Consider the following 12067-nt stretch of genomic DNA (forward strand, 5'->3'; position numbering starts at 1 on the left):
TCTTTCTCATGATCGAGCCATTCGGGAACGAATAACTATATGCTGTTGCGGTGTTTCTGCAGCACTCGATGAAGATGCACTGCGACGCATTTCCTGAAGCCGTGATTCTAGTTCACTTCCCGTTTCTGCGACTCTAGACGTAGATGCCCTTTCGAAAACAAATTTTATTTGAATAAAACCGTTATTTTTTATTAAAAGTGATATGCGGAGAGTTTTCAAAATATTATTTTTTTAATAGATTTCATATGGAAATTTTGTAATCATGCACCTAATTTAGTGTTACCCGCTATGCTTTTCTGAAGATTCCGTGAAAATTTTATCAAAATCGGTCCAGCCGTTTTTGAGTCCATATGGAACATATATACACACATCTGTTTTTATATATAATGGCATTAGCGGTATTATGTAAAAATTTGATTTTTACACACCTCTCCGCCCACAGACCGAATATCAAAAATCTGACTATATCTGGTTATTCTGAAGATTCCCTGAAAATTTCATCAAAATCGGTCCAGAAGTTTTTTATATATATAGATGATATTAGCGGTATAATGTAAAAATTTGATAATGCCACGCCCCTCCGCCCACAGACCGAAAATCAAAAATCTGACTTACAGTGTCCCTGAAAATTTCATCAAAATCGGTGGAGCCGTTTTTGAGTTCATTCGGAACATACATACCCACATACAAACATCCATTTTTATATATATAGATATGGATATCTGATGATAGATATTTCAAAGACATTTGCAAAACTATTTTTTAACCCGATTTTTTTTTCTCCAAAAAAAAAATTAAAAAACAAAATTTTTTTTAAAAAATTTAAAATAAAAATTCCAAAAAATTATAAAAATAACTTTGAAAAAAAAAAATAATTTTGTTTACCTAAAAATATTTAAAATTTGTATTTTGAAGTATAATTTGGTGAAGGGTGTATAATATTCGGCACAGCCGAATATTGGGCTCTTGTTTATTATATTTTTATACGTCAATATCATTAAAAATAAAATGAAATAATTGCGGAGATAGAAAAAACACGTCCGTTTATTTTAACTACACGTTTACTTTTATGAGTATTTTTAACGAGTTTCTGATAGGAAAATAGATAAATCTATCGATTGCGTCGAATGTTGTGTCATTTTAAAAAATGCCATATATTTTAATTTGACAACCAAACATCGTGCACTTTTACGTTTATACGGCGCAATTATGTTTCTGTAAATGCAAAAAAATACATATGAGATTGATAAAAAGTAGGACAGCAAAACATTTTGTATTGAAAAGTATATTTTAAGGAATTTCAATTTCAAAATATAAATCGATATAGTTTGAAGTTAATAATAATAATATGTTTTATAGCTCAATCGTTCGTTCTGATAATCTTGTAATTTCCCAGCAAAACAGAGCATCATTGCAGAAACACAACCTGATTCAAATTGCTGAAATTTTTGTAACTTTTAAGTATTATTATATGTTATGAAAGATTGTATTTAGAACCAAATCATTCAATATGTCTTATAAATTATAAAAGTATTTTAACACCTTTTTAACTAACTGCTAAAATATTTGAAATCATAACTGACTAAAGTGTTAACAAAAGTAAAGATACTTGGTATGAAATGAACATGTGATTTTAATACTACTTCCTAATTTGTTTCCAGGGTTACAACGATAGGTTATATACTCTGAAAATATCAAACATTATATTTATATTAGCGCGTCCACTTCTTATTAGAATACTTTTTTGGGAATCTGATGTAGAAATACAACTCAAACGATTCGTATTGATGGAAGAAGAAGGAAGAATCAGAAAAGTACAATTTGTCAAAATAAAAAGTTTCATTAAATGGCTGCAAGAAATTACATAATTATAATTTGCAAACTTTTGCCCATCGTTGTTTAAGTGGTACAGTAATTTTGACTTACCTGCACAACCAACTTTGCACGATATTTTGTGCAGGTAAATTAAAAGTGCAGTTAACATCAGTTAACTTAACTGGTCCTTGATGCTGGTAAGTGCATTTAAGTTTACTGCCCAAAAAAGCAGCTAACGGCAAATAATTTACATGAAGTTTTGTGATGTTTCCCTTTAAAAATAACGACAAATTTAATATTATTAAAAAGTTTACAACACAATTTTTTATTCAAAATCGTATTTTTCTTATTTTGTTTTGATTTAATTTTATATTAAGCAGCTAAATGAAATTTTTTTCATGAAAACCAATTATAGCTTCCTAAGCACTTATCTTAAATGTGCAGGTATGAACAATGCACTTAAATTAACCAATTTGTATGGAGTTTGATAAATAAATATACAAAACACAAGTGTTGTGCACTTATAAGCAAAATGCTCTTAAGTGAAAGGCACGTAAGTCAAAACTACTGTATTCCTAAAAAATTTTTGTCCTACACTCTACTGTTAATTAACAGAACGAACAAAAATTATATAATAAAAGTAAAACACGTTGCTGTTTAGTTGACGGCATCATTCGTTCGAACTTTTGACTTCCATATCGATTTAAGCCGATAAACGCATTCGCGATGACCAGAATTCCAAAGCTTAGTTACAAGGTATCCAACAGTTCCCTCCCCGTCAGCGTTCCGTAACCAGTCTAACAAAAGTTGATAAATAACCTAAAATGAGAGAAGAAGAACTTTGTATATTATTTTAGAAAATGTTGCTCAAAATGTTTAAAGTTTTTATTTTAAAACAAGCAAGAAAGTATACTCGCAAATCCCGACCATATGATACCCTACACCGAGTATATGATTGTAAACAGTTTTCTTTTGATATGAAACTTATTTGAATTGAATCTTTATTTATGTTCGACAAAGTTATTTTCGGAAGTGGACCTTATATGGTAGCTATCACTAATTATGGACCGATCGCCACAAATTTTGGTGGGATGATTGTCGTATATATGAAACATATTTGTGTTAAATTTTATTTGGATACTAATATATTTCAGAGATTTATGCACATTAATGGAATTTTTGAGAATGGTGCTTATACGGCAGCTATGGAACATTGTGGACCGATGCACAGTGGGGGATCTGAAAAAAAGGTGGAAATAAATCTGTAACTTCTAAACGAACAGCCCGATTTTAATAAAATTTCCCATGGCCATAGAGGAGGTGTTGATAAGATTAAGTTTTGAATTTGGGCTTATAACACCAAAGGGGGGCCGAGCAAGGCTCCTCTACTGAGTCCTTTATTCGAAAAAAGTACTTACATTAATTTTAAATTATACAGAAAATAAGAAAAATATAAATAGTGTATTTATATTTTTCTGAAAGACAACATTTCGGGAAATATTATAAAAGCAAAATAATATCAAAATTCGTAGTATTGCGTGGTCAAGAGCCTTCCGAAGTAGACCTATTTTTTATATGAATTTCAACTTAAGACAACATTTTCTCAAATCGCATAGCTGCTTTCAAAAAATTAAGACCTGTTTTGTGTGTCCCAATATGTTCTTCAATATTGTGCAAAGGGATTTCATAGCCCCGTGCTTGGTGCCTTCAATAAATCAAAAAATCTTAAAAATCCCAGTTTTTTGGGAATTGTGGGATTGTCATTAACCATTTACAAATATCTTCTTCACTTTTGGATTTGGATCGAACGTTTCATATAAGTGTAAAATTTCATTAAAAACTATTCATAAACAAAACTTTTATTGCATTTTAAAAATTAAAATTTTCCAAAACAATCAGCTATAATTTTTTATTCCCATATTTTTGAAAAAAGTTTTCTATAATTTTTATAATTCTTAAACATTTTGTACATTTTTGAAAAGAGGACATAATTTCCTACACGATGATATATAATATGTATATCTTTTCTTTTTCGCTAGTCTCATTTATTGTAAGCAGAGTTTTTATTGAAGTGAAAAATATTTGATTTAAAAAATATTACAATATCAAAAACTATTTGATCATAATAACAAACATAAGTTTTGTTTAAACAAGTACAATACAATTATTAAAAACATAACTTCAACACTTCCCCTTGTTTTTAAATAATTATTTAATGTTTAAACAATCACATAAAAATTTCAATCGAATTTTTGATAACGGCTTTGTTAACATATCGGCTGCTTGCTCTTCTGTTGACACTTGCTGCACCGATAAATAACCATCAGTAACCATCTCTCGAATAAAGAAATGTTTAATAGCTATGTGTTTCGTACGTTTATGAAACTCAGGGTTTTGTGCCAAACGAATTGCTGCAGTATTGTCAATTTGAATACAAGGTATTTGACTAAAATACCATTATACCATTACCTGCCTCTGACTTAACCATGATATGGCACCACCTGCATACGCCACCACAACACCAGATGTTGACCGACCAGTAGTAATACATCCGCCAAAATCAGCATCACTGAAACATTCTAGTGACTTAGGTCCTTTTTTATTATAAACAATGCCAACATCTAAGGTTCCAGCTATGTATCTAAATACACGCTTCACACGTTGCACATCTTCTTTAGTTGGATTCTCTAAAGACCTTGACAAATAACCAACACTATATGCCAGGTCTGGCCTAGTTCCCAACATTAGGTACATCAAAGCACCAACTGCTTGTCTATATGGAAATTCAATATTCTCTTTATTTTTTTCTTTGTCATTTGTAATAGAAACTTTCTCCATTGGCGTAGTGACAGGACGACATTCAGAAAAGTTAAATTTACTTAATATTTTCTTGGCATATGCTTTTTGATGAATCTTAATATATTCTTCCTTCTTTTCTATCTCTAATCCAAGGAAATATGATGCGTCCTTGTTAACAATTTTGAATTCTTTTTTCATTTCTTTCATAACATCATTTAATTCATTCATATTAGAAGCTGCTATCATCTACGTACAACGCAAGTATTATTTTATTTCCATTCTTCTCCCTTACGTACAAACAGGTGTCAGCTGAACTATTTTTAAATCCAAGTTGTTTAATATAGTTTCCAATTCGTTTATTCCAGCATCTTGGAGCTTGTTTTAGTCCGTATAAGCTTCTCTTTAAATGGCATACTCGATTCGTTCCATCATTAAATCCTTCTGGCTGCTTCATAAATATGTTTTCTTCTAACTCACCATACAAGAATGCTGTAGACACATCAAATTGGGCTAAGTGTAAACCCTCGGTTGCGGCAATACTTAAAATTGAACGAATAGTGGACATCCTTGCCACTGGACTAAATGTTTGATCGTAGTCGACACCCTTCTTTTGGTTAAAACCTTTTATCACCAACCTGGCTTTATACTTATCAATCGTACCGTCTGGATTTGTTTTGATTTTATACACCCATTTTCCAGGAAGAGCTTTGTAACCATTTGGTAATTCTGTTAGTTCCCAAGTCTGGTTTTCTTTGAGCGAATTCATTTCGGCAATCATGGCTTTTTTCCAATTCTCTTTCTGATCGCTTTCAGTAGCTTCTTTGTATGTACTAGGAGTTTGGATTTTGTTTACATATTCCATCGATGTAAGTACAATATCATGATTTATATTATCAATGATAACTGTACGATTACGCAACCGCTTTGTGATAGGCTCATCATTCTCGGAATCTTCTTCACCTTCTCGTAAACGTTTACTGCTTCGCGGTTCGGCATCTTGCACCGCATATTCACTACTACTTTCCATACTTAGGGTTTCATTTTCTGTTTGTTCACTTAGGGTTTCATTTTCTGTTTGTTCACTTAGGGTTTCATTTTCTGTTTGCGCTTCGGCATCTTGCTGCGCATCCTCAAAACCTTCGAAGTCTTCACAATCACTTTCACTATCGTATAATTCTTCTTCGTTGATTTCTTTTATATTTACAGTTATAGATTTATCATTATTTTTATTATTTGTTTTATCATTATTTTTGTTCTTTGTTTTAGTCTTATGTTTATCTTTGTCCACATATTTGCTGCAATCTGTAACGCTTTCCAAGAACTTAACATCTCTCGACAGTTCAACACTGTTTTTATCTTTAATGTACACTCGATATCTTTCATCTCCATCATAACCAACAAGAAAACCTTTAATTGCTTTCTTATCTAACTTCTTACGTTTTTGACTCGATATATGAATGAAACATGATGATCCGATAATTCTGAGATGACTTATTCTAGGTTTCTTTCCATGCCAAAGTTCAAATGGACTAATATCTTTGACGGAACTCTTTCCAGTTCGATTTAGAATATAAATAGCTGACTTCACAAATTCAGCCCACAGACTATCAGGAAACTTAACATTCTTGTTCGAATATTTAAATGTTCGCGCCATCTCTACGATTGTCCTATTTTCTCTTTCGGCCTTACCATTCTGTTGAGGGGTGTATGGAGCAGTTAGTTTGTGATTAATACCATTAGCTTTGAAAATGTTCTTTATATCATTACTAATAAACTCTCCACCATTATCACTGAGAACTGTTTTAATAGTGTGGCCCTGACTTTTTGCATTAGCTAGCATTTCTAATAGGGTATCCTTCACATCAGATTTATTTCTTATAATATATCCATACCTGTACTTTGTATAATCATCTTTATATACCACCATGTATCGGTATCCTTTAAATGAAGGAGGGAAGGGACCACAGACATCAGTAGAAATAAGTTCTCCAGGAGTTGTTGCTGTCTCACGTCTTCCAAATGGTAACCTGCACGATTTCCCATATACACATGATTCACATACGTCATTATTATATTTAACTTTAACACCAAATTCTTTTTGTATTTTATTCATCACATGTTGCTTATTTTGGTGTCCCCATCTTTCGTGGTATAATTGTAAGATCGAACTTTTATCAAGAGCCATGTTCACTTCATTTGTTGTTATTGGAATAATACTTGTTTTGTACAGCGATCCGCCTACTTCACGTTTTCCAGTTAAAACTACTTCATTATTTACTTTAAAATAACATTTTTGCGGAAACGATTTGAATTCACTTGAAGAACTTTTATCATGTGCTGCCAAAACCGAAAAAAGGTTCCTTGTAATTCCCGGAACATACCAAACATCTTCCAATTTAATCTTGATTTCCTTATTGTTGTTAATTTTCGATAAAAACTCTATAGTACCTTTTCCAACAGAATTAAGGGTTTCTTTACCAGCAGCTTGAATAGAGCGTGGTTCCTTGAAGGTTTCATATTCAATGAAAAATTCCGATGAATGTGTCACATGTTTCGTAGCACCATTATCTACCCACCAATCCACTTTAGAAGTCACCGAATTTACTTCTTCTGATAGAGATTGGAGAACCACGTTGGAATGTTCAACTTTTTCTTTTTGAAACTTACTTGGTCTTCCATCTGAATTCCATTTGCGACATTCTTTCAACCAGTGTCCTTTCTTTTTGCAATAATGACAAATGTCCTCTTTCTTATTATGTGTCTTGAAATTCTTTTTACGATTGAACTCCTTTCTTTGGTTTACCATCAAAGCTTCTTCATTATCACCGTCAGTTTCACTCTTATTCAAATTCCTTTCGAAAAGGCACAACTGCATTATTAATTCATCAAGTGTCTTATCTCCGTCTCGGGTAAGCATCATCCAACTTGATTTAAACATCTCAAATGAACTGGGTAAAACATACAGAATTTTGCACACTAATAACAAATCTGGCAACGCATTTTCCCTTTTCAATGTCAAACCGTTATTTATTTCATTAAACAAATTCTTTAATTTTGAAATATGTGTTGAAACATCTTCTTTATTATTCCATTGAAATGAAAAAAGTTCAGTACACATCTTAAATAATTGGTCTTTCGATGTTGCCTCGAATTGTTGTTTCAAAGCTTCCCACATTTCAAAAGCACTTTCCTTATCCATCACTTTTTGATAAATTTCATCACTAATTGTGCTTGTGATGATGCTTTTTGCATAGCAATTGGCTTTTCTATAAAACTCACATTGTTTTTTGTGTTCTCTTAGTTGAGCTTCCGTTGACTGACCTTCAAGGGGCTGTGGCTTATCGAGCTTATTCTCAACCACATCTATTGCACCTTCATAAAATTCAAAAAGGTCTCTAACCTTTCTCTTCCATATAGGCCAATTGGTCTCACCAGATAGTTGCTTGATGTTTTTACAAAATTCCATTTCTTGAGTCTTGATCTTTCTTAAGTCTTGATCTTGAGTTTTCTTGTGTCTTAAATTATCTTGCGTCTTCAAATTTCTTGAGTCTTGAATAATTTATCTTATTATTCACACACAATTATTTTTCAATATTTAAAAAAAAATTTCTTTCAATTTTTATTTTAAATTTCTAAGACTTCTGGGCACATAACCTATTGTAAGCAGAGTTTTTATTGAAGTGAAAAATATTTGATTTAAAAAATATTACAATATCAAAAACTATTTGATCATAATAACAAACATAAGTTTTGTTTAAACAAGTACAATACAATTATTAAAAACATAACTTCAACATCATTAATGGCTTCAAAATACATAACTAACAGTAATTAGCTTCATCTTGTACTGTTCACCGGTATTTGGTTATGCAGCAGTCAGCAATAGAGTTGGGTTTATTAGCTCAGTGAAGTGACCACTCTTTTCAGCTCAGCTCACTGAAATGAACTAGGTCGCTCTTTTAGCTCAGTATGTTGTATAATGACCATTTCATTTTGAGAATTGCTTGTAGTGAATTAAATCAATTATTTCTGTTGTTAGTTGTAAAAATACACAGTCTTTTGACAATTAGAGATTTATGCGTGAAATAATTGATTAAAATTTTAAAAAATAAAATTGTATTTTATTTAAACTAATATTTTTGCGGAAAAAAGAGTTAATTTTTTATTATTTCTAATTTCCGATAGTAACCAAATGTTTAGACAATATTTGTTAAGCAGAACATTCACTAACTATAAGGTATTATTTTACCACAAAATAATAAAATCAACAAAAAACTCAAGATATTAACTGGAATTTGAAAAAGGAAAAATATTTTGATGATCTGATAATTGTGATCCAAAATAAAAATGTGACAATAACTAAACCAAAATTAATATTGTTGCAATTTTTTGGGGGTTTTCCCATTTACATAATGTTAGTTATCAATTATCAAAATATATATTTTTTACCTGACTTTCACAACTTATATATATATCATCAACAAAATTTCTACTAAAAATACGAAAGAAAAATAGTTTTGTGATACAATTTGTATAAAAATATTTTCAACATTAACTTAATTATTTTATGATATAACAATATATAAATAGAATTTCTGAATTTAAGGAATAAGATTTTATTATTTTACAGCGAAAACAGCTGACAAATGTTCTGTTGATGTAGCAGTATAGTAAAAAAGTGCATAAGAAATATGTTTTCTAAAAAAGTGATTGAAATAATATTGCTAATTTAATTAAGAATATCAGTACTTTGTATTTTGTTTAATTATGTTTTTTGGTAGATATAATCCCACTAATGTATTTTTGAAATAGAATTTTTTTTACTAATAACATACTTTCAATTACAATTATTATTTTAACAATAACAATTATTTATTTCCCTTATTCATTATTATTTTATGAAATATACTTACAAACTGTAGCAATACTCTTTCTTTATTTAATTCTACATCACCATGCCATAAATAAATCCACACTCATTCAATAGCACACATATAAAATTTCCTTCATGAAAACAAAAACAATTTGAATAACTCTAATAATTCTTGAAACAGTTCATACAAACGTTGTATCATATCAAAGCAAAAATATATTCGCGGCAGCATACGATCATACACATAACAAACCTACATTCGAATGATCGTTTTATTTTTGTAGGACACAATACTCACTCACTTTTCAATGTCAGTGAGCGAAAGAATGTTACAGAATTGACGAGTAAATTGAAACATGTGAAACATTGAAGATGACAAATGAATGTGCTTGTGCAGCTCTTTCATGAGTACTGAAAGAAACATGAGCATAAAACGAAACCGCTCAGTGCTGAACGCTCAGTATGATGAATGATTCACTTCGCTCAGTTGAGTGAATAGTTCAATTGAACTAGGTCATTCAAGAGCTACACAACTCTAGCCAGCAAAGCAGTGCAACAAAATGTATTACATAACGGCAAGATTTTATAATTTTCTGTTTGTTGTTGATTTTGAATCCATACATTTGACTAGTGGAAAAGAAAAGATATACATATTATATAACGTGTAGGAAATTATGTCCTCTTTTCAAAAATGTACAAAATTTTTAAGAATTAAAAAAATTATAGAAGACTTTTTTCAAAAATATGGGAATAAAAAATTATAGCTGATTTTTTGGAAAATTTGAATTTTTAAAATGCAATAAAAGTTTTGTTTATGAATCGTTTTTAATGAAATTTTATACTTATATAGAAATGTAGATCTCGTCTAGTAGATTCCATATATATAAAAATCTTTCAAATCGGATCGCAAACAAAAATTTTGCATCATTTTTAATTTTTGATATACCCGAGGTGTCCCCCTTTGGGGCATTGTGGCTCGGCACCCCCTTGTTGTTATAAGCCCAAATTCAAAACTTAATCTTATTAACAAATCCTCTATGGTCATGGGAAATTCGTTTAGAAGTTACAGATTTATTTCCACTTTTTTTTCAGATCCCCCACTGTGCGATGGTGTTTAAGTTAATTTTTTTATATGTGTATTAGTGTATTTTTATATATATGGGACATTTCATGTCAAGTGAACCAACTTTTGAAATCGATATCTTCCGATCGGGATGAAATTTGCACCAAGGTTAGTTCTATTGGATAGTAACTCAGACACAATTTTTCAACAAGAACGGTCGAGAACTCTCTGAGTTATAGTCAAATTTTGACATTTTGGTCAAACAGGGGTTTTTTCTTATCCATGGAACTTATTACCTATTGTTCTTAGCAAAATGTGTCCCAAATAGTTTAGATAGCTCCTTCTTCAATCTTTCGAAAAAAAATATTTAAAAAAAAAAAAAAAAATTTTAATATTTTTTTTCCGAAATCAAAAACTTTTTTTGACTTTTTTTTACAATTGGCCTTTTTTTTAAAATAAAGCTTAGATATTTCCTTTGAAAACCTATTTGGTCGCTTAGTGGGATGCGAGTGGGATATCTATCAAAATAAATATTTTTTAACTCAAGACTTACAATTTTTGACTTTTAGGTCCATTCCTTTAAGATATTTTTAGTCCCTTAGTGGGATGCGAGTGGGATATCTATCAAAATAAATATTTTTTAATTCAAGACTTACAATTTTTGACTTTTATTTTTGCAAACACGAATTTTTTTTTTTCAAAATGGGCCCTTTTTAAAATTTTTTTTTAGTCAAAAGAAAGCTTAGGTCCATTCCTTTAAGATATTTTTAGTCCCTTAGTGGGATGCGAGTGGGATATCTATCAAAATAAATGTTTTTAAATCTGGAGTTACAACATTTTTATTTTGATAGATATCCCACTCACATCTTACTAACGGCCATTTTCACAAATTACGATTATTTCATTTTAACCGGAAAATTAACTAACTGTCGGTTTGTTTAACGGGGACCATTTAACCAACGGTTACCGATTTACGTTTCACCATCATTTGATTACTTAACCAAAGCATTCAGTAGAAAGTATGGCATTAATGCATACATTTGTTTACGAAAAATAGTGTAATGAAAGATTGAAATATAAAAAATTGTCTAAAAGACGGCATAAAAAATAATAATTTGTGTTTTCTTTGTGGTATAATAAAAAAACGTATAAAACTCAAAAATATTAAGGTACCTAACTGTAAAATTTACAGAACAAACTAAACAACAAATACTGAAAACCAACAAGGAAAAGTGAACATTTGTTGTTTGGTTTGTAAGTGCAATATCCGGGTGGTATCCCCGTGCAAAATTTACTTTTCTTCGCTTTACACTTTTAAAAATTATAAATATTACAAAAATATAAATGTTTTTCCATGTTCTTTTATAATATTTCTTACAATTAAGATGCTAACCGGCGAAATTTATTCGGTTATATTTAACAGCAACTTTGTTGTTAAATAGTGTCAGTTAAGAATTAATCGTACATTGTGAAATTCATATTAGCCTAACATGCGGTTAAAGTTCACGTTAACTTTT

At 30.4% G+C, this 12067-nt stretch overlaps 1 protein-coding gene across 1 annotated transcript in view; it reads right to left on the minus strand.

The window, feature by feature from the left end:
- Window positions 1-1269: 1269 nt before the first annotated feature.
- imd (immune deficiency) overlaps window positions 1270-12067 on the minus strand; it is a 90942-nt gene continuing 80144 nt past the window's right edge. The window contains exon 2 of the mRNA XM_065511135.1: window positions 1270-2634. Coding sequence (XP_065367207.1) covers window positions 2473-2634 — 162 coding nt within the window. The 3' untranslated portion in view covers window positions 1270-2472. The remainder of the gene's footprint in view (window positions 2635-12067) is intronic.

Source organism: Calliphora vicina, chromosome 5 (genome assembly GCF_958450345.1).
Source record: "Calliphora vicina chromosome 5, idCalVici1.1, whole genome shotgun sequence".
Taxonomy (NCBI): domain Eukaryota; kingdom Metazoa; phylum Arthropoda; class Insecta; order Diptera; family Calliphoridae; genus Calliphora; species Calliphora vicina.